Genomic DNA, 24,797 nt, shown 5'->3' with positions numbered 1-24,797 from the left:
AGTGGGACTGACTGGTATTACAAGAGCTGTTGACCCAATTCCCCAGTCATTAATGACTTATCAGCTCAAACAAGCTGTGTGCTCCCATGTGGTCAGAAGTGGTATTGCTGCATCGAATGGCTCCTTTAATTTGACATATATCTCGTTACACAGCTTGTGATGTTTAATAATAAATCGCAAAGTTGAAATATGACTTACTTGAATATTGTTTTCACTGACTAAGAGCCAAAAAAGACAACAATATCAAAAAGTTTATCATTGAATCTCTAGCTTGCTAGTAAAATGGTTTTCTTTTTTGTTGTTACTGCACAATAAAAAATGTTCACCCTCAAAGAAAACTGTAATGCTGACGCTTGTACAAAGGAAGGAAGACTAATCTGCCTTTTCTTGCAGGGCTGCAGACAGCGGTGGATATATTGAGCTAGATCCTGCATCGGTATGCTGTTAAGCACTGCAGGAGTTACATGTCGGGGATTAGCTTGAGTTTAATCTGTAATGCAGGCTGGTGCAGCAGGAAATCACCAGTGTGTCTGGTCTTTGTCTTCTCTGAACTACACCTGCAGGAGGTCAGTAGTCACCTTGTAGCAATATTGAACTCTTTTTATATCCAACTTTTCTGCGGAGAATACAAATGTGGGAAAAATGGAAAATAAATTAAAGAGTTCCCACTAACCTTGGCCTTGCCAGTGCTCTGCAGAATGTGCACCAGCGCGCACGCCATCTCCTCCTTGTTCTTGACGCTGATCCCCGGCTCCAGCACCGAGCACAGCAACATGTAGTTATTGGTGGTGTACTCTGCAAACTCCTTGTACATCTCCATAGGAAGGATGTTCATACTCTGATATCGCGCCTTTATCCGAATCATTGGCCCCGATGTCTTGCCCTTGGGGGGGTTGGGAGTGCTGACGGGATACCATTTCTCCATGAACTGTCGTCCGGTGACAGTTGGGACAGGGATGTTGACGAGTCCGATGTAGTTGTTCTTGTCTTTCTTTTTCTTCTTGTCTGTGTCTTTGTAAAGGTGCGCTGTGATACTCCTGACGGCAGGCAGGTTACTGAACTCAAAGTGCTCACCCCAAAACACATTGTCAGTCTTGAGCTTGCAGGTTGTACGGGCGTACAAAGAGTCATCAAGGCAAAGCTCGCAGAAGTATTTCTTTTTGGCTGGCAGGTCCTTGGCTTCAATGATCCAGAGCCTCAGCACGTTTTCCACCCTCCGACTGTTGTCCTGGACACAGAGAGGATAATGGGTTGGTTTGATCTTAAACATAAACAAGATACAAAGATAATTAAAGCTGCAAGCAGCGATGAACGGGCCCCTCGCACCCTTGTACACGTTCAGGCGTGCTGCAGTGGAAGCGCTTGTATGACTTGCATGTAGATTCTTCAGGCCTGGACATTTAGCGGATGACACCAGTCACGACTCTCTATATCAAACCATTCAAAAGTTATGACAGAAAGTAGGAACTATCAAATATCGACCAATCAGATGAAGGTGCGGGGCTAATTTGCACCAATTATGTTCAAGGACTCAAAACCGAGTCCGATGACACCACCCACGAGTCTTTATGTCAAACTATTGAAAACGCACATTTTGATGTATAACACACCTGGGTGCACGTTACGGTTCGGGCCGTATTAACTGCCAAAGGAATGGTATAAATTGCGCCAAAATTACACGATTAATTCAAAATGGCCGACTTCCTGTTCGGTTTCGGCCATGTCGCCAAGAGACTTTTCTTTAAGTCGCGACATGATACAGGTGTGTAGCGATTTTCGTGCATTTACTGTACGTCAAACCGTATGGTGGGGCTTGAGGCACAAAGTTTTCTAGGGGGCGCTGTTGAGCCATTAGGCCACGCCCATTAATGCAAACCATTAAAGCGACACTACGTAACTTTTCCACCTTAATATCATATTTCCAGAGTCATTGTGATGGTACATCAACTTCCTACAGGTTTAATGACACCTCTGTCATGATCTGAGGGGGTCTGTATCGCTTTCACTGGCACTATGTAACTTTGAGGAGCATGGTAGGAACCCTGCCACACTAAAAAACTACAAATTTTACGACTTTGACTGCTTTACGGCACATACGTCACTTCCCCCTCCTTCCCGATTCGTAGTCGAGACAAAAATGGGCGGGGCTTGGAGCGCAGAGGCTGAGCTCAGCAGAAGCTGCTGTTGAGCTAAACGAGGAGCTGGTATCATGGCCGAAGCAGCGAAAAAAACGAAGAAAATAAAAGTTTTAACGGAGCGGAGGAGGGAGAGTAACAAGCTAAATGCCCGGTGGAGAATAAACATTGGCCCGGCGTTCTCTCGCTACAAGCCCTTGTAGCCGTCGTCTTGGACGAGATGGTTGAAGGATGTAAAGACGTTCATCACCTCCAGGTATGCACTTTTGTCAACACCTATGTCAGTGTGTTTTACAAAAACAATGATCCTGAAACTACTGCAGCTGGTGTAAGTGTTGCTACTGTATCAAATGTCAATATCTATGTAAACCTTTTGACTCTTCAGGTCTGTATATACAGATACTTATACACTGATGGTAAAAGCAACCCATTTGTAGATATAGTAAAATATAGCCAGAAAAATGAAATATATAGGCAAAGTATACACTTCCAGATGAAAAAAATACAATATAAACACCATAAAAGCATATAAAATAAAATCTACTTTGTTGGAATTATATTAAAATAATAACAAGACTAGTAAAAGAAACCTTATATGGTGTTTATAATGTGTCGTTTTATCTTGTGAGTGTATAAATATATACATTTCTCTAATTTTTCTATAGCTATACATTACTTGCTTTTACTTTCTGCGTAATTACAGTGACTTCAACAAAGAAAAAAATTCAAACTTGTGATCAACAAAATATGTTGAATGATTTATAGGTCAGTAATTATCAGAAAGACATAATGTTTTTGTATCTTTATTCTCACACTCTGCAGGACTACATCAGATCTGGAAAACTTCCAGAATCACATCTTCATGCAGGGAAGGTTCTCCTACACTCCAGCAGTGAATGGCACGCAGACTCTCCCAGCACGAAACATGGATGGACACAAGATGCTACTGCTACTATAGTCATTGTATTTATTTACAGTAACTTCTTACACTGTTTCATAGTTCAGTTTTTATTATCAGTTCATTATTTTTAGTTTATTTTTCTACTACTCTATTTACACTTGTTTACTTTATTCACAGTAATTTATCCTGTCATACAGTTGTTCATTACTGCTACTGTGATACAGATTACTTATTGTTTATAATAAGTATGTATGGGATAACTGCTGTCACTATGCAAATGACAAAGTTCAAGAATGTTCTATTTTCTGAAAGGTGTGTAAATAAAAGTCTGTCTTGTTTTGCACAAATGTCTTTATTTTAAACACACAAAAACAACTGTACAGGAAAAAATGGAACAAAAAAAAAACAATATCAAAATATTTGCAGTAATCCTCATAAAGGTTCCATTCTACAGAAGACGGGGAGCCCTGAAACCAGTGTACTGTCTCATTGGGTCTGGAAAGGTGTCTCTTATTTTCCAAACATCATGCTGCCAGAGCACAAACTGGCGATATGTTTATATATGCATATATATATGATATATATGCTGCGTGTCGGTTCTGTCTTTGTGGGGGTTCAAACTCTGATGATGCAGAGGTAGAGGTGTTCTCAAGAACAGCAGATTCCTGATAAAACAAGAGACAGAATTGTTATGATACAAATGTAAATGTAGAATTCTATGATCAATAAGAATCAAAATTAGAATGTTTTCACATACTGGGGATTCGTCTTGGGTTTTGGTAATTCTAAAATTACTGACAATATCAACAACAGACAGAGAAATAATAGTGATCATAAAAATGTGTAATTCGCAATGAGGAAGCTTTATAAAATAATAATACAATTGAATAGAATTACAGCACTAGAGGAAATAATGCAATGCGAAGAAAATGTATAGAACATTTCTAGTATTTTTCCTGAGAGCTGTAAAATTGTGCAGGGCTGATCTGCAAAATATAAGGAATGGGCATTCAGTTATTCACAGGTTATAAAGTATTTTTTTATTTTGTCAGTAAGTATGTTGGACTACTCATTTATGACGAAGTCCCTCTAAAAAAACGTGACAGGAAAAAGGTGCAGAGCGTATGAGTTTGTAGGGCGCATTATCTCGCTGAAACAACTTAATAAAACCAATTTGAACTTAGTGTTTTTCAACATCGTCATATTATATTGTTTAGCCAAAAATAGCTACATTACCTCTTCATTATCCATCCTGCAAACGACCGCTGAAAACAGAAAAGTCGTTTTGAAAGTCCGTCTTCTCTCATCAAAACAAATGCAGCGGCGGGGACGGGGGTTTTCCGGCAGTACGCGCTGGTGCTCATGGGAAATGGAGTGTTCTTTCTGGTAAAGCACTACCGATTTTTGTCCAAAGGAGGCGCCAAACTCAACAAAGCTGAAAGTTCCGTTGTGCTGCTTTAAATATCAAATTTTTCGCCAGGCCTGGCTTGCGTGCAAAATTTGGTGACTTTTGGGGCACGTTTGGGGGGGCAAAAAGGCCCTCATTTCATTGGAAAAATTTCAATAACGAGAAAAGAAAAAGGAGAAAAATTCCTATATATACAATAGGGCCTTCGCACTGTCAGTGCTTGGGCCCTAAAAATACACATCTGTAGACAGTTTTAAATGATTGACCCAGTACATCTATGGACTTCATCCTCTACGGGATCATGGGGATGAGCTAAAACCTATTCCAGCTGTCACAGAACAAGTGCATCAACGGGTCTGTTAGCATATGTTGTAGATCAAACTCATCAACTACAAACCTCAAGTCAGAAAACATTTTTTTGTTTTAAATCGGATGATGCTGGGAATAGAAAATAGAAAAATAATGCTGAAATTAAACGCAGGGCTCTGTCATCCGGGAGGGACTAGGAGTAGAGCCTCTGCTCTAGCACACTGAGAAGAGCCATTTGAGGTAGTCTGGGTCGTCTGGACACCTCCCCGACGAGCTGTTTAAGGCATGTCCAATAGTGAGGAGGACCCAGGACACATTGGATAGATCATATCACCTGGTTGACTTGGAAATACCTCAGTATTACCAAGAGAGAAATAAAGGATGCTGATGGGGAGAGGAATCATGGGCATCCCTGCTGAGGCTGCTGCCCCTGCAACTCCAACTCGGATAAGCGGGGGTTTATGGAGGGATGGATTCTTAAATTGCTTTAATTCTGCAGGCAGTATATGAACCCAAGATATTTCATGTTTCTTCTTCCAACTTTTCATTTCATTTGATGTTATAGATCAATTTTTGCACTTCCGGCCTGCAACATATTCGAAACATTTGAAAAAGAACAGCACACAATAGTGCATGACATGTGTCTTCTCTTGGTACAATCAATGGTGACAATTTTAAACTTTTGAATTAAGAATTAATTCTTTAGTGCACTCCAATCTCTAAAGACCTGATGAATTTCACTCCCACTTCTCATATACTCGTGTCATAAATTGGTTGTGCCAAGAGTGGAGCATATTCAAAGCCATTATTAAGACTTGAAAAGTACCTCAGAAAATGAAGAGAGGGACTAATAATGACATTATTAAAAAGTAATATCCGAGACACTCAAACACGCAAGAAGTCCCACAGTACTGGTAGCTGCGTCTTAGAAAGTCCTTGGATAAAAAAAAGGTTAGCCTATGCCTAATCTTTCTGCTCCTTTTATCTTTCTATTCATCCTTACATCAAGCCTTAATCAGCATGTTTTGCCATTTCTAAAGACTCTTTAGAGTCTTTCAAAGGGTTTATGGACAAAGTGGGGCTAAAGCTTAAAGCACACATTAGATATTTGATTTAATCTGCGAAGCCCATCGTGGTTAGATGAAGCCATAAGAGGAGGAGGCTAAATTCCTTCACCAAAAGAAAGGGGAATTTAATACTGTCTCCAAATCCACCACGGCATCAACATTTAAAGTATTCTTTCAATTTAAAGATAGGGTAAGAGATTTCTGGGTGATGTCACATTTATTGATGTTTGGGAATTAAAAAAAAAACAAAAAAACAACAAAAATCAGCATCACACAGTTTTGGGCAGTGGCTGGATGGTGAGGAGATGTTCACTGAATATGAATATAAAAAAGTGCTCTGGCCTTCTTCTCTGACCTAACATTATTAACCCTAGCTTTAGAATTATTTTCATGCAGCCATGCAGATGATTTATAAAACGTCTCCATCACATATCTTAGAATAAGTGTAGTTTCTCTTTCTTCTTTATGAAGTCTTTGTTACATCTTTCTCTGATTGTGTTGGGCTGCCAATTTCTGGAAAGTGCATTTAATAAATAATAAACTCCAGCACCACGCAACCCTGAACAGGAAAAATAGGCTGCTATAAAAAAATAAATGGATAAATATTTCCTTGATCTCATCGTGTTTCTGTTGAAGCCCAGTGATTCAGCAGGGACATGATTGGATTTTTTTTTCAACTGCAGGACTTCACCGGGGTTACAATTCTCACCATTATCTTGGTACAGGAAGCGGATCAATACTTCTCTTCTACTGTGTGAAAAAACAATCCGAATGTTTCACAGACCTTTCAACAAAGGTACTTGAATTTCCAAGCAGCTATGCAGATCACAGCATGTAGATCTTTAAAGCAATCACTATCATCATTCCTTTTTGTCTTTGTTTATTTTTCTTTACTCATTTATCAAAAATCTTCTTTTTGCTTCTTTATTCTCTTTCCTGATCTGCCTAGCTGGCCTTCAGCAGGAGGGTCGCCCCTTTTGAGTCAGGTCCTGCTCAAGGTTTCTTCCCTTCTAATGGGGAGTTTTTACCTGACATTGTTCGTGTCATAATTGCTAAGGGGTCATTTTCCTGTTCTGGCTTCATGGAAAGCAGCTAGAGACAACGTGTTGTAAGAGATGCTATATAAATAAAATGTAATTAAATATATATTTGTCCAGCTATCCCTCCATTTTAGCAAAAAAAAACCAAAAAAACTCAAGATTTCCAATGTTTGTTCTTGTGCCACTTTTCCAGGTCAGTCATCTTCAAATTTCCCCTCTGAAAATGACAAGCAATCACTTCATGTTAGGGCTGGGCGATATATCGAGATTTTAATATATATCGATATATTTTCAAACGCGATATGGTACGAGACAATATCGTTTATATCTATTAAATCTTTTTTTTTTTTTTAATTTTGATATAGCTTATTTTGTGACAAATTGACTTGAATGTTTTATTTGAGATTTGCACAAATGTTTTGTTATTTGCACAACTGTCAACCTCAGTGGAAAAGTCTGCCTGTTACTGTCTACATTGTATTAATTGCACAGTGTATTTTAATTTAATTGTTATGCAGGAAAGGGATATTTGTTTTATTTTATTCAAGAAGCATTTTTATTCTTCAGGCAGTTTATTTTTATTTCATTTGTTTAATACATTTTGATATTGTGCAGACCTCTGTTAATAAAGGAACCTGTGTGACATTTGGCACGAGGCTTTGTATTAAAACTGACTGTTTTTTTAAGGGTTTGCCTCAGAAAAAAATGAAGCTAACAGAGATGCTATGCTATAATGCTTTGGGGGAAACCCCAATTATGGCACAGAAAAAATATCGAGATATATATTGAGTATCGCCATTCAGCTAGAAAATATCGAGATATGACTTTTGGTCCATATCGCCCAGCCCTACTCCATGTCCTCAATTATCCCCCTCAAAGTCGGCCTGTGCACATTGAGCATAAAACGCGACTCAACCACTCGACTCGCCTGAACAGGATGAAACCAGTGTTTCACCAAACACACAATTTTTTGTCCAGAAGAATCCATCTGACTCCTGAGCTGTACTGTATGGGAGCTCCTCTGAAACGTTCCCTGCTGCCAAACAACGCTTTTATTGTTGATAGTTTTTGTTGCTCTGCTCCGCATTTTCAGTCATGCTGTCACATGTGATCTGTGGTGACTCGGAGGCACTGGTGTTTTCCAAATTCTGCAGTTTTTTTTTGTGCTGAAGCATCACATTGGCCTCTAGAATAAGCATCTATGTCCGAATTTCCATTTACTAGCATGCCCTACAAAGATAATCCAATTCTCATTCATTCACACATAATTATCTGGAGTGAAGCACTGCAAACGACAAATGTGTTTTTCTAGTTTTTCTTATTCCACATTATTATCTTTGTTTACCATTTTAAAAACATAATGATCTGTAAACCACAAAGTTGACCAGGGTGAGGGTGATAAACACTGTTTTCCCATTTGAGCTGCCTTGTTTCAGTAAAGACATGAATTTCTTATGAAATGTCTTCACATTTATGTTATTTGATATTTTGCTTGTTCTTTGGTTGCTGGATAATCAGTAATTATACAGATGAGTGTTTATTTACCTCACAGTGAGGTCTCCCCTAAGGCTACATTAATAGCTTTCAATTCTAAAACGTAACACTGTTGTTATCGTACACCTAGTATTTACTACTGAGAACTTTGCTACATTATAGTTGTAAAAAGCAACTGCGGCGGTCAATTGTGGATGAACCGAATCAAAAGTGTTATAAGCAGAATATACCAGAATTCTGAACTACCTGAACATTTCCAGCAATACTTCCAGTCTAACTCTAGTTTTCATTCATACCAGACTAGACAATCCAACCAGCTGCATGTCCCACTATATAGTACCACCAGGGGTCAGTTCTCCTTAAAATACAAAGGTGTCTCCCTATGGAATGCCCATTCCCATCTAATGACCAACTCATCCTCTCTGTCCACCTACAAAAGAAGTGTAATTAATAAATGAATTACCCAAGTAAGAAACTAAAGGAAAGAGATATACCATTGATATGATGATTATGCCTTACCTGTGTTGCTTTGCCAATCTTTTGTCTCGTTCTCTCTGTTTTAGTATTCACTTTTATTGTATTAGTATTTTAACATTCTGCAGTTATTTTATTTACTCTGCTTGTTGATTGTTTTTTTCTTGTTTGTCTTCTTTTGCTGTCTATTTTGTTTTTGTTTCTGTTCTAGTTTTACTTTCTAATAATAAACAAGTCATGTAATGTCCTGTAAACGGTGAGGTCCTTGCATAAGCCCCCCTAGGGTTTCTGTCCTCACGTGCACAACCACTACCTGTTATCTTTCCTCTGGAAATGAATTATCATGTCATGTTTATGTATACATTCATGTTGTGCAAATTAAATAAAAAAATAAAAATAAATAAATAATTCACAAATGCTGTGTAAAACTCGGATTTGATCCTAATAACATGTGCACGTTGGTGAATCTTATATGCAGATTGGCTCTCGCTACTTATAAATCCAGAGACCAGTATATAAAGATTTGTAAAGTTGCCTCTTCAACCTGCGAGTGTACTTGTGGACATCACGCATGTTAAAAACAGACGGAGAGAGAGAGAGAGAGAGAGAGAGATGAAGAAAATTTGTCAGGCATACCAACAGAGGTAGTTTTAACTAAAGTGGAGCAATTAAAATATACTTAATTTTGCCTTGTTGGTACAGGTGTGACAGGAACCAGCAAGGTACAAACCAAGACTCAGTTCTGTCCAGTGAAGAACCCAAGAGCCATATGGACTCTGCTACAAACAACCGTATTGTCTTAATCTTTCGAGAGACATCTTTGTACCTCCGCGGGAGTCAACAGCAAACTCTGAGTATTAGTATTGCAAGTATTGCAGTAGTGCCTTTGTGGTGGTTCAAACTGTGAAATGTTTATTTATACAACACGGCTACAGCAATTTCCTTACTGCCAGACTACACTGCGTATTATTCCTAAAAATCATGCAATTGCTAAAAATAAAAATCAAAGACCAATCAGTAGAAAAGCATCCTTACAAAAAAACCAACAACTTTCTAAATAACAATGCTGGAGCGAAGATGAATTTTGGACAATTTTCTTGGCTCGACACATTTGCCACCTAAATTCCTGCCAAAGCTGTGTTTATCACGATCACACCTGGTATTGATGGAAAAGACAGAGCACTGAGATGGTTCTCCTGTGGAGCCTGTGCCTCCTTAAATCCTGAGGTTTATTGTGGAAACATGTCAGCATGTTGTCGTTAAAGGAAAGACGACCTGAGTCAACACTGCATAACGGGGTTGTTGTCAGTATTGCAAGCTGCGGTTTGGAATTGGGACATTTGAACTTAGTTGTTGTGGTTGCTTCATGCTGTCCCGTCCCAGCTGAACTGCTTTAATACATACCTTGTTTGGCTGCACGGCTCTCCTCAAATTCTCCATCCATTTGTCTCTCTCGGCTGCTGAACGGCAGGAAAAACATTTGCTTCCTGTGGAGGTAGTGACCTACCGCAGCGGGACGGAGAAAAGAAAAAGAAACGTTTCAATGATTAAACCTCAAGTATAAAAATGACAGAGAAAAAGTTGTCACCAAACTTTGTGACAGCAAAACAAGCGGATAAAAAATTCAGACATGCATATGTGGCTATGAGGAAACTGAAAGTAACTCAGTATTGAGAAATAACGTCCAATAAACAGAACCAAAAAATGCATTAACTTAAACTGAACGTTTAAGTGTTTTATATTATCTCTTTGGACATCCAGTTACCTTTGCACTTGAACCCGTCCCAATAAAATGATAAATGTATCTTTGCCCTTAGTCTAATTGATATTTTTGAATTTGCAGTTTCCTGGGACAAGATGATATACATCCTAAGCTTAAACACATTCTGGTTTCAATGTAACATAGCCGATAAAGCATGGGGGCGGGGCCTTATCAGGCCACAGGAATCGACCAATCAGACGGGACTAAGCTTTTTGCGGTAAATGCAGCCTCGCTGCCTTTTGTCTTGACAGCAAATGTGTAAATATGAAAAGTCAAACACATGCTGGGGATTTAATTGTATATTTAAACATTGAGATTGATGCAACAAGCAGGACGATTTCTGATCAAACAGTTCACAGTGGAATATAAAGTAATGGGTACCTTTTCAAGGTACATTTATGGACATTATACAGTTAAGTAAAGTTTTTTCTATATGTCCAATGAAGAACCATCACACATCCTAGCAATTAAACATATAATATCAATGCCGTAAGTTATTTTTCCAAACCAGGCAAAATCATTGATTATTAGAAATTCATGCCAGTCTCTTTTCTGAATGAAAACGCAAAGTTGGCTGTATATTAACCTATTATCATGGTCGAACAACATCCTCCTGAAATCCGGCATTTTCTTCTAAAATATCTAAGGCTGTCCAGTAAAACCTCTTAAAAGATAATTTCCTAACCACATACTTTAACCATACCGAAATCAAACCAAATGACACAATCTTTACATCAGACTGTAGTATATAATATGGCTATAATGGCTGGTATATGTTCAGTCTGTATGTGGTTTCTGTGAGGTTCAATGTTGTAAGGGCATATCCTCCTGATCCTCTCAGAGAATGACGATTATTCTTCTGCTTCTTATCTAACACTGACTGTAACACCAGGTCCTGTGTCCTTCTCCCTCACATATCCGTTTAGGTTTGTTTTTTTAATAAAGAAACTGAAAACACCACTCCACTCCTCCATCCAAGCAACTTTAATGAACACTTTCAACGATTGATGAGACAGGAAGAAGCATCTCTGAGCTCTGAATGAGCTTCTAAAATCTGTCACATAATATTTCGATTTTACGAAGAGGCCAAGAGTTATAAGCAGAAACAAGCTGAATGCAATTACCGGGTTATAATTAGGATCACCAAAGGCTACAAATGACGTGTGTTTTCATATTGTGTAACGATCCTGGTGATCAAATAATGCACCACTAATATGTATTTTTCTGTTGGTCTTTAAGTGCATAACAAGGGTGCGACATATGTCTCCTTATTTCAAAGTCACACTATTTAGCAATACCATTTCTGATCACACAGAGGCAAACCATCACAAGAAAGTTTATGTCATCCCCAACAAAAGTAATGAAGGGCACCTCTAGTGGGACAAAGCAGTATTACAAGACATGGCAATGTCAGTGACTCTTTTCTCCATGCGGTAAATCTAGAAGCCCTCCTGTGGTCAGAAGTGGTATTGCTACAAAAAAGTGGCTTAAATAAAGGACTTACACTTATATGAAAACTTACTTGTATCAGGTTTAAACAAAACTGAAAAAGAGACCTCTTAGGAGTTGGTATTAAATGTTTTTAAATGCACAGTAATTGAGATCTAGCTGAGCTACAACTACAGGTTCAGTCCTATATGCTAATAACAGCGCAACATTGTTTAATAGATAACGTGACTTTCTTATATTGCATAAGAATTTAAATTGTATAACTCTAAACCTCAGCTAAGTTAGAAATCGGCTTACTGGTTTTAGTGAAAAATACTGACTTTACCTTCAATAGTTATGATAGTTTACAGTTCTATTATTAATGTGACAAGTTCACCTGTCCAGATTTAAAAGGTAAAAGCACATATGCTTTAAACTTTCACCGTAACTAGTTGTCAGCACCTAATAAGGAACTGGTAAATGAATCCACTCTTACAAAATGATACTGTTGTACTCTACCGTACTTTCCACACTATAAGGCGTACCCTACGCCGTAGACTCTGCGTCGATTTAACGCAGAACCATAAATCAGCCTTAACGCGCGCGCACTTGTCAGTTTTTTTTTCGTCTTTTCAACTGAGCATGCAAACACATAAACTGAGGGTGGCATGCTAATGCACCCTCGTAGAACCGGGCCTGCTTCTCTCTAAGCAGCTTCCTACTCGAGTTTTGCAGGTTAGCAAGTTCACACAGTTTAATGTTATGCTAACTCATGCAGGTCGGACTTTCAGTGTCAAAATGAGTGGCGTGTTCCACCTCCACAACACTGCACTGACGTCTTTATACATGACTTACAGTGGCTGCTGCTGCTGCTGGCTGACAAAAACTCCTAATATCCCTTCTATTCGAAGGAGGCGGCATGACTTCTGTCGGGGCTTTGTGAGTGTGTGTGCGTTTGAGGAAAAAAAAAATTTACCGGCACATTCAGCAAGTGAAAAGGGGTAAAAGTCTGAACATAATGAAAATAATTCACTTAATAATGGTAGGGTCAATTCCATCTTTACAACATTTGGGAAGACAATCTAAATTACCTATATATCTGAACTCATTATATAATGGGAATAAGGTTGCTTAAAAGTTGGTGGGGACAATTTGAGCCCCCTGAAAAGTTGGTAGTGTTATGTCCCTACCGTCCCTAGCTTGGTAACAACCCCCCTGTATTGGTCAACAAGTTGGTGAAACTTTAACAAAGCTTGATATATTGATATTTATTTTCATGGACAGTGGGGCTACTGTATAATATATCTATATCTGTCTTTATATAAAATATGTCTTAAAGAAGACTAAAAGGTGTAGTGACACACAACTGTCATTTAAGACTCTTTATTCCAATAGTTTTTGCTGTATGTGTGATTCTTGTGTGTGACGCTTATATATGAGGGATGTCATAAAGCCCATCCATGCACTTTTGGGACTGGTTTCTGTACTGATGGAAATGGCTGTGAATGGGAGGAGTACCAGACCCGTTTCAGGAGCAGTCCACTTCCTGGCATATATGCTGTATGTGATTGTTTTGGCCCACAGCTGATAAAAGGGGCCATACGATCAAAAGAGTCTCAAATGGGGTTCATGTCAATTTATTAACACAAACATATTCCACAAAACTATTTCCTTATTAAAGTTAGTTCAAATAATATTTGTTATTTCCATCAATTAAGAGATTGTCCGACCTGTTCAGGAGGAGTTTTCATGAAGCGAACCTATGGCTGATTTTTGTTTCCAATCCTACCCAAGTTGTTATGTTGTGACACCCAAACATTTTGAGAAAGAACCACGTCACACAGAATGCACACTTGCATCTCGATCTGTCTGGGATGCTACTGCTGCTCCCTTGTTTAAAAATCTAAAGATTCTTACTATTTATGACATCAACAGTTACCAAATATGCATTTTTCTTTACAAAATATTTTCCTCAGAAGGAAATGTTCCTGAGCACTTTAGGTCATACTTTGCCACTAACTCTCAATTTCATTCCTACTCAACTCGGCAGGCCCTAGCCCCACATCCGCCTAAATGTCTGGAATCAAGAAGCCAATTTTTGTTTAGATTTAGAGGTGTCAAAGTCTGGAATAGTTGGTACCATATTGCAAAACATTGTAGGTCCCTATCCATGTTCAAAAGTCGCTCAAGAGAGCATTTAATTCAAAAATGTAGTCAAGAAAGCTCTTAATGTTCTTTTGCACTTCATATTCTGTGTTGCCATTTGTTCAGCTTAATACTCATATTTTCATGATCATGTGTACAGTAATTTTTTTTATTATTTTATTTTCATTCATGTTCTACATGCAATTTTTATGATTTATTTTTATTTTAATGATTTTATATCCTCATAAGGATTTTGTTAAATGTTATTAGGTGGGGGCTCCTCATAAGCCTACTGGCTTGCTCGCTCCTCCCTGCACAGTTTCTTTTAACTGAACTTACTTGTGTAATGTTCTTTTTTTTATGTTATGTGCTAAATAAACTAAACTAAAACTAAACTAAACTAAAATGATTTAATCCACAATTAGCCATTCGATCTCCATATTTTGATATGTTTGCTGGTTGAGATGCTCACACAGGACTGAAATACTATGTAAAAACATTTGTCTCTAGATTACTTTTGCTGACTTTTTTAGCTGTTTATTTTACATAAGAATATTTGAATTGCAAAAGCTTTATTCACATGCAAGCCTTTGACCTGTGGTGCTGTATGTGCAGGATTTGAACTGATTGAGCTCTGGCTGCCTGAGTGAACTCCTCGCACTTCACAAGCAAAGCAACACCAGATGCACGCCAATGTGAGGGCAAATGTTTCCTCCTCACCTCAAAGCAGTAGTCCTGCCCGAGGATGCTGCTGTGTACAGGCTTGATGACGACCTCGTCCTCCATGCTTAAGTCAAGGGCTTCCACAGCACTACTGGGGCTGAGCAGTGATTCATGGGAGCGAGACTCCTTCAGTCTTGGCATCAAATGAGATCTAAGAGAGGAAAGGGAGAGAGAACTGAGTCACTGTGCAGAGGAAGTGAAGGAGAGGGAACATATGTATCTCTCACACCAGCAAGCGTTCACGGTGAGTGTGAAGGCGAAGGGCAAGAGGATGGTGAAGAGACGACACTCCGCTTGCCTGGAAGCTGCTACTGTACATCAACACATGTTAATCTACTCTTTTCTCAGCTCAGTTGCTAATTGATGCTTTGTGACTTCTCATTTACAGCTTTAAACATCAATGAATGAATGAATGCAAAAGCTTGAAAGTCTGAGTCAAGCCGTGCAGTCAGCTGCCGCAGTGGATTCACTGCAAACAGGAAGCGGCCCATGTCATTGATTACCATTAATGGTCAGACTGAGACAATTTCCTCAATGTGATGATGGTGAAGAAAAATAAAACCACTTGACAGCTGTTTTATGAGGCTTCATTTATTGTCCATTATCCAGCGATCCAACTGGCATTGTTCTCATCTCACGCTTCCGCTTTCATCTTTTAAAGTTTTGAAATAAGAAAAGATAAAAGAGCTGACAGCTAAAGTCTGCGCACCTTGGGTGGCTATGGTTTTAGAAAGAAAAAAAAAAACCTCCTTTGACAAAAATCATATCATGAAAACACTTTTTGTAGAGCTTTTGATTTTTTGCTTGGAGAGTTTTCAGTCAATCATTCTGTGAAATAAATTTAAATCTGCAAGTTTTTTTTTGGGCCGCTTACATACTTTTGAGATCTGTCCACAGATTTCTGGGATGTTTTGCTCTATGGAGACTTTAAAGGCCAAGACTAAACCATTAGTGGCTCTCGAAGTGTTCCACTGTGGATTTTAAGTGACATTTGAAAATATTATCTTGATGTAGAAGCTCTCTTTTTTTTAACCTTTTTCACTTTACAAGCAGTGTGATGAAATGTAGATGCAAAACAAGTCATAGTGTGATCAACCCACCACTGCATGTTTAAATATTCCCCTTAACTTAACCATTAAGTCATACTGATGGATCTGAACCGAACAAGTGAACCAGCATCTAAAAGTGTCCTACACCTCAAGGTGTAGAGAGCATGAAGCTCAAGTCTGTGGGGACCTTGAGTGCTTGAATTTTTAGAAACACGTCCTTTGGCAAATACCACAGCTTGGAAACACTTCTTGCAGAGTCTATTGTGTCATATTGTCCCGATGCCTTTCTCTCGTCATCTTCATCTTTTCACCGATGCGTGATGTTTGCTTCTGGAATTTGCTGAGATTCAACTGAAGTAAAAAATGTTTCCTTCTACCGTTTAATTATTTTACAAACTGAGGAGACATGTACATGGAAACACGCTGCTGTCACCCAACAAACACCCCGGCTGTGTTAGAATTTTCTGACAATCAGAATTTTGTTTCTTAAACTTTCTCATTTGAATCATCTGGTGTCTATTCACTGCAATAGGTAAATAAATAAGAGTAAAAAGCTGTTTGAGGTCCACCTTATTCTCTGTAAAACTGAGGTAAACAAAAATACCGCACTAATTGATTTGAGGTTCTCTTTATGCCTTATGGCAGCATAAAGTTAATCTCCAGAGGTGCATATCCACTGTGCTCTAAAATAAGAACCCTGAAATGTTCAGTCCTTTCACGAAGGTGGCCAAAAGCGCTCAACTCTTTGTTGTTTTTGCCAGAGAATATTAGGAGACAAAGCAATGAGCTCTAAAATGCCGTGTTTGATGTTGTTCTACTTTCTGTTTTTAAGTGACTGTCATAAAAAGGGAAGTGAGTCATTATTTGGCAAAAGGTTTTGATCTTTTACCATTTAACTTTAACTTGTAACGTCACAGCATTTCCATTTATCTCAGATCATATGTTCGTATTAACAGTTGACCTTGCCCAAGGTTCCAGTCATCCACATGATGACACGAGGACCAAAATATTTCAATACTCTAGTGGAGGGTGTAATCGGCAACGAGCGCGGTGAATAATTCAGCACTGGCAGGAAAATGACGACGAAGGGTCAATTCCTCCTGTAGTGACTGAGAACATTCTTTTAACGGTGCCCTCTATGGACGGATTACAGACTAATCCCACGTATGTGTGTGAGCGTGTGTGTGTGTTAACTGAACATATTTTCTGTGGACTGGTGGGAGAGCATTCCAGGAAAAAAAAAAAATTGCAGCAGACGTAATGACAGATTAGCAACCATATGAAGCCCTTTGTGCAGCGCGCCAGCTTTGTTGTCAAATCCTCTGTCCAATGTGAAGTGGATAACGACCTGGACTCTCTTTTCATCTTCTAATCTCTCACACACACAGAAATGCCAACGTGCACAGAAGCACACAAAAAACAGGAAAATAAATTAATTAATTAAAGCTGCAAGCAGCGATGAACGGGCCCTCGCACCCTTGTGCACGTTTAGGCGTGTTGCAGTGGAAGCACCTGGACATTTAGCGGATGACACCAGCCACGACTCTATATCAAACCATTCAAAAGTCATGGCAGAAAGTAGGAACGATCAGATATCGACCAATCAGAAGAAAGGGTGGGGCTAATTTGCACCAATTATGGTCAAGGACTCAAAACCATGTCCGATGACACCACCCACGAGTCTTTATGTCAAACCATTCAAAAGTTATTGCAGAAAATCGGAAGTATCACAGATCGACCAATCAGAAGAAGCGGGGCGGCTAATTCATGCCAATGAAGGTCAAGTACTCAATACAGAGTCAGATGAAACCACCCACGAAGAAAGAAAGAAAGAAAGAAAGAAAGAAAGAAAGAAAGAAAGAAAGAAAGAAAGAAAGAAAGAAAGAAAGAAAGAAAGAAAGAAAGAAAGAAAGAAAGAAAGAAAGAAAGAAAGAAAGAAAGAAAGAGCAGGAGGAAAGAAAGAGCAGGAGGAAAGAAAGAGCAGGAGGAAAGAAAGAGCAGGAGGAAAGAAGGAAGGAATGGAAAAAAGAAGGTAGGAAGGAAGGAAGGAAGGAAGGAAGGAAGGAAGGAAGGAAGGAAGGAAGGAGGGAAGGAAGGAAGGAAGGAAGGAAGGAAAGGGGAGAAGGAAGGGAGAAAAGAGGAAGGGAAGAAGGAAGGAGAGAGCAGGAGGAAAGAAGGAAGGAAGGGGAAAAGGAAGGAAGGAAGGAAATGAGCCTGAAAGAAAGAAAGAAAGAAAGAAAGAAAGAAAGAAAGAAAGAAAGAAAGATAAATTTCCGTTGATACGTTTTTGTGTAACAAACTTTTTTTTTTTTTTTTTTTATCGTCATTTTTATCGTTATCGAGATAAATGCCAGAAATTACCGTGATACATTTTTTAGTCCATACCGCCCATCCCTAGTGTTTAGTTTATATACAGTATTATATGTTGGTTTTTTTCAGCTCTACACATTAGAAATTACAGCCACATGTATAAAAAAAAGGGTATAAAAAGGGATGGCTGACCTCAAAATGTATTTATTGATATCTTTTTATAGATAAACGTGAATGTTTCCTCTCTTTCCTTACTGATTTGTTTGGCAACTAAGGGATATTATAAATAGAACATGACAACATTATAATAGGCAAAGTTAAATGTGCATCATGAGTTTAATATACTTTTGTCGAGATAGACTTTTCAGACTCAGCTGCTGCTATTCACCTTCGTCCTTATCCTCCCCGTGTGTCTGAGCATAGATTCACTGTTTAAAGAATAAGAAAGATGAAAGAAAGAAAGAGGCCCTAATAATAATAAAAATTCCTACAGACACAATAGGGCCTTCGCACTGTAAGTGCCCTAATAAAGCTCTGATTATAAATATAGTATTTTAAGAGATGCTGGCAATTCCACTGCACAGCTGCAGAGGAAGCGTCTTTGCACCTATCTCTGCTTTGTGATTGGCTGACTGGGTACTGGGCAGAAAAGAGAGCAAGTGGAATGAGTGGAAAGGAATACGATTGGGGAACAGGAAAGGATGGAAGATCTGTGTGTAAACCATCATTCCAAAGCCTGCATGAGGATGAGTATGCATTTCAAAAGGAAATTTAGGCTGCAGGGAAACAATCTGTCAATGCTGGAAACACTGCCAGACATTGCAACACGCGAAGCAGAAGCCACATTTCTAATATTTACAGATGATAATGTTGAACATTCGGCTTGATTTTTAAAAGGAAAGGCTGCAGAAAAGAAAACACACCTTCTGAAAGGAATATATTTCACTCTCACTTTAGGATTTTTTTTTTCCTCTCAGCGTATCATAAGAACATTAGTGTCAGGGAAAATGTTGGGAGGCCGTTTGAGTGTGAAGTGATGAATAATGCTGCCTATCATTTGCATGACATTGTATTAAATTGTACTGCAACATGTAATTTACAGCCTATTATTCATATCCCACTTTGCAGTAATGACAATAAGAGTGCCTGACATATAAATCCTGTTCATTACAAGCTTTGTCATTTGTCCGAGCCACAAATGTTGTCTTCTTCCCCTGATTTCATTGCTGTTTTTCCTCCCCAATAATCCATTCCCAGACAGCCATTTTTGTCCTTGAGAATCCTTCAGTCCTCTATTCTTGTCCTGATGAAGGTGCTTTTTCTCGACCAGTGTTTACCTGAAGTCAGAGAAAGCAGTCACAGCCGAGTGGAGTCTTTTTTGACTGCCCGGATCTCATCTTTCCACTCGACACTCGACTCTGTGCTTCACCATTTTTCACCATCACCATTTTGTCTATCTTTCTTCTCCTCTCTTGGCCACCAGTCAATCTCTGTTTCTTTTGGGCTTCATTCTGTCTGCCTAAATATTTCAGATGCTGTGCAGGTGTTACACAAGCTGCTGGAAGTTCAGAATCTACCCTTGGTTCCTGCTCACTGACTTAACTTTACTATCGAGAGGTTCAAGCAAAAATACAATATTCTAGTCAGTTTCAGAAGTTGTTGGAAAGATGCCTCTTACTGAATGTCTGGAAACACAATATTGAAAAACGTTTTACTTTATCGGTATGAACATTAGCTATCTTGATTTGTTTTGTGTTTTCAGTTGAATGTAGATTGTAAAGGGTTTGCTAGTCATTGTGTTCTGTTTTTATTTACATTTTTACACGAACACCAAACTTCATGGGAATTGGGGTTTGTATTATGAGCTTTGACATTTAACATACTAATTAAGAGTTGCAGAGTCTGAGATGAAGCTCTGGGGGTTTTCTACTACCACCTCTGCACACAGGGTTGCCACCCGTCCCTTGAAATACGGAATTGTTACGTAATTGGGAATTAAAAGTTGCGTTCCATATTGAACCAATACGGACATATATATTATTATTATTATTTATTGATGTCATAATATACAGGTGAAGGTCGGAAAATTTTTATATATTGCAAAACTTAATTCGTTTCAGTAAATTCAACAAATATAGAAAACAAATATATTATTTCCCACTACATTCAAAGAGAGATATTTCAAGCCTTTTTATTTGTTATAATTTTGATGATTATGGCTCACAGTTTAAATTGTGGGTAAATATTTGGGGTTTGGAAACCCCAAATTAAAAAAAAAAAGTGAATATTTTATGAAATCAATAAACAATTCAATCATCAAAATTATAAGAAAATAAAGGCTTAACATATCTAGCTTTGCATGTAATGAGACTAGGTAATATATTAGTTTCACCTTTTAAGTTGAATTATTGAAATAAATTAACTTTTACACCATATTCTAATTTTCCGACCTTCACCTGTAGCTATATTTATATTTACCTGCATACAGAACATCTGGGCTGATGTGGACATACATAGCATAGGAGGCTAGTTCAGTTGCTATATGGTTGGCTGTCTGTACAGTCATGCACGTTCAATGCTATTAAAGCACTTTAAACTTTAAATCAAAGCATTTTGTTTTTTCCACATAAAATAAACACATTTCTATGCAGTTTAGAAGTTTTGGGGATGTCCTTTTTTTTGGCACCTGCGCTGTTGAAATCGGGGCGTCCCTTATTTCTATTTGTGAAAGGTGGCAACCCTATCTGCACACAACGCCATCCAGGCTGCTGTAATCTGTGGTTCCACGCTGTTGGAACGTGCTACCAGCAGCTATCAGAGCTCTCTACTCTTGAAGACATCTCTTTTGAGAACACCTAATCTCTGAACCCCTTTAAAATCATAATTTATGTAACTGTTATTTTCTACATTCATCTGCAGCCCTTCCTTGCACCACCTCACATACTTCTCTTTTTGCATTTATTTAATTTACTTGTAACTTAACGAGGGTCTGTGGTAGTACTGTAGCTTGATTGCTGTTCAACACTTGGAAGCCGTGTTGGACGAAAGCATCTACTAAAGTGAGTAACTGTAATTTATGTGAACATTGCATGATGTGACCAGTGGGACATCCACCAACACTGGCAGTTTTATAATTTTGTATTATTAACTTAAATATTTTTCACTCTGGAATGACAGGCTTCAAATTGTTAAAAAATTGTCTTAACATCCTTGCCATACTTATTGTTAGCAACAATTGGTTTCTCAAATATTATTATTGCTTATGTCTTACCTCATTGGTATTTGGTTAAGCCCCTTAATGCTGCAGACCCCCAAACTGCCAACATTCCAACATAATATTAACTTATTATCTTTACCTTTCTGTTTTCATTTTGTCTGACCCATGTGACAGGCATCTTCAGCTGCAAACTAAATGTTCACAGTTTTATGGTTGATGCCTGTATTGGTTACACGATGCTAAAAATCAGGCATTCACAAATTTGTAGATGAATAACAACAGTCAAAAATCAAGTCCTACTTAATCACTACTGGTAATTTCTCACACTAGAAAATGAAAATAATATACCTTGTGATGAGAGATAATCTATCTGCACACGTGAGGTAACTACAATGGAAATTATCTAATCTTGGGTATAAAACTCGCTTTTACATCAGTTTTATCAATTATATTTCTTAGTATTACAGATAGAAATGTGCCAGTCAGTTGTAAAATATCGATTCCAAAAAGAAGGTTTAAATTTGTCCTTCAGCAAAAACCAGAGAATTATACATTTAGTTTGGTTGATTCATGAATCATTTGTGATCTGAATACCAGGTAAAGGAAAAAATAACACTGCACACTTTAAAAAAATAATAATAATTACATGGTAGCAGCTTTCTGCCATTTGCAGGCTTTTTTTTATTATATTTCTGTAGACTTTTTTTAGTTACTTTTTAGCAGAATATCAGTCTATGGAAAAAAGGTTATTTTATTGACCGTTAGAACCGAACACAGTGAGGCAGCATTCAGCTTTTGTGTTCGTCAGCTGTGGAACAAACTCCCAGAATGCATCAGGGCTGCTGAAACTGATTTGCTTTAAGTCAAGGTTGAAAACCTTTTTATTTACTGACAATCGTTTTAACCTATATCTGTATTTGATTTCTGCTTTTAAACTCTTACATTATAATGCCTTTACATTTTTTTTTTTTAATGTAAAACACTTCGACTGTCTTGTACATGAAATAATCTTTCCTTGCTTCTTTTTCATGAGAATAAAGTTTGAATAAAAATAAATAAATCTGATGCTATTTAAACACAACTGTGCCTTTAAGGTCAGCCAATAGAATAAATGTTGCGGAGACAATTTAACAGATTCAATTCTGGACTTTATATGTGATAAAAACAAAAAAAATAACCCGGCAAATAAACCAACAGCTTTTTTGCTGCACCTCCTTCTTAAAAGGTCTATGCTTGAATTAATAAAAGTCACTGCGGCAGCGCAGAGTGAGGAAATATGTATTTTTATAAATATTGTGGCAGTCCTGTTGGTCCTCATTGGCTGGTGATGGACGTGTACAGACACCATTTAGAAATTCACCACATCTGGGCTGATGCTATCAGCGCAGCATGAGAAGTAGATGGACTGTGCTCTTCTGAGGCTCAATATAAAATCAGTTAGCGGTGAGTGCAGGAGAGAGACTGAAAGAGTAATGGATGGCGAGTCTGTGCTGCACCCTTTGCTTCTGCATCCTGCTAAAAAAGCCTGTCTGCATGTGATATAGTCTGAAACATTAGATATAAAGAGGCATTGCTGCACTTAGACTTCTAATGGAGGGGTTTGCTGGCTGGCTGACTGCTACACAAAAGAGTGTTGTATTGATATTTCAGGATAAGAGGTATTAATACAGTGCAAGTTCAAATAACTGCGATTTCACATGGTACATCCTAAAGAGCTGCTCATGCCATTTCACTTTACAAACCAATATATTAGCACATTAAAGTGTATGTTAACTGGTTTTAATAGTTACCAGAGTAAATAATAGTATATTTGTGTTGCCTGTTTAAGTTACTGCACTAAACAATGAGCAAAATGAGCAAAATGCTCAATATTTAATGTTCAACAATGACCTATTACAGTGTTTCTCGGGAGTATATTAAAACTGGAAGTAAAAGGTCTCATGTTGAATCATCGTGGTCCCAGAGTTTCCTGTAAATACTATCCCACCCTGTGTTTACAGAGCACTTTGGTTTGCTGCTTCTAGCATTTACAACAATCAATACGCTTTCCATTTGTAGACTGACAGAGCAATTACTTGATAACAATGCTCACCACTAAACAGAGACACGCATGCCAACAAGTCAGAGGACATAAATACATACGAGGACAAACCAGAAATTTTGCCATTCTCGATGACATCAAACTCTTGTTTCTCCATAGGCTATAGGGGTGGGCAAAAATATCGATATGGCAATATATCGCAATACTTTTCCAGCCGATTCAATATCGATATTGGATTTTAAGATCCATCACTATCATCTGATGTACATATATACAACTTGGATTTTAAGATGTGTAATGCATTTTTAAATTTTTCGGTGAACTATGTAGAATATAATAATCGGGATATTGCATAATCGGGATATCGCAATGTGTATCGTATCGTGGCTCAAGTATCGTGATGCGTATCGTATCGTCCTTCCCAATACCCACCCCTAATATGCTATGTGAACATGACGCAAGCTGCTTCAGACAAATGTTTTAGTCAAAATGCGCTACATTTTAGTAAGAGTTGTGGGAGAAAATAACAACTTGGATACTCTCATGCGGAAGAAGTTGCCTGCCAGATACGTTTGAATTCACAACGCTTGTTTTCTCGCTGTTTTGTTGATGTTGTTGATCTTAGTAAAAGTGCACCCCATCATACCAGCACCAGCAGTATTCTCTTAAGGCGTAGCTTGGCTCATAAATTACACTCAAATTAAAAAGCTTCAGCTGCCCATTAGGACTCTACTACCACCTGGTTGCCAACTTAAACAACAAAGAGGAAAAAAATCTTATTTATCATTAAAAACATGCGCTGAACACACACACACCCACAGAGTCAAAGCTATTGTTCAAACTTGGTGATGAAACAATTGCTCTGCTGAAACAGGCAAGCAGACAAATGAGCCATTATTTATGCATCAAAGCTCACACAATGAAGTGTCCATTATTCCCAAAGCTTTGGCGGTGGTTAGTCTATCTCAGTGTTCTCAGTGAGAGTAATTAAACAAGATCGACTCAGTGAAGAAGTTAAAATCTAACCCTAGTCTGTCACATCTTTTTTTTTTTATATATATATATAAATGGGACTGGAGTCTGTTTCAGATTGTTTCCAAGCAACAGATTGGCATTTTTGACTTGGTGAATGTCATTTTTGTGCATAAACCTTTCATCTGTTGACTGTCATTTGAGCAGTTGAGTAATGGGTAGCAGAAGAATACGGGCAACAAACTAGTGACAGGACCATAGCAGGAGTCAGAGAGAGTAGTAGCCAAAGGGAGTCCAGGGAAAGATCGGAAGTGGAGAGGGG

General features: G+C 38.2%; 1 protein-coding gene across 1 annotated transcript in view; it reads right to left on the bottom strand.

Annotated features, from left to right (window-relative positions):
* dab2ipb (DAB2 interacting protein b) overlaps positions 1-24,797 on the bottom strand; it is a 168,718-nt gene that overhangs the window by 51,435 nt on the left and 92,486 nt on the right. Inside the window, 3 exon segments of the mRNA XM_061733807.1 lie at positions 674-1,228; positions 10,233-10,331; positions 14,884-15,037. Of these exon segments, the coding sequence (XP_061589791.1) occupies positions 674-1,228; positions 10,233-10,331; positions 14,884-15,037 (808 nt within the window).

Source organism: Cololabis saira, chromosome 11 (genome assembly GCF_033807715.1).
Source record: "Cololabis saira isolate AMF1-May2022 chromosome 11, fColSai1.1, whole genome shotgun sequence".
Lineage (NCBI taxonomy): Eukaryota > Metazoa > Chordata > Actinopteri > Beloniformes > Belonidae > Cololabis > Cololabis saira.
This window is presented reverse-complemented; position numbering and strand designations above follow the sequence as displayed.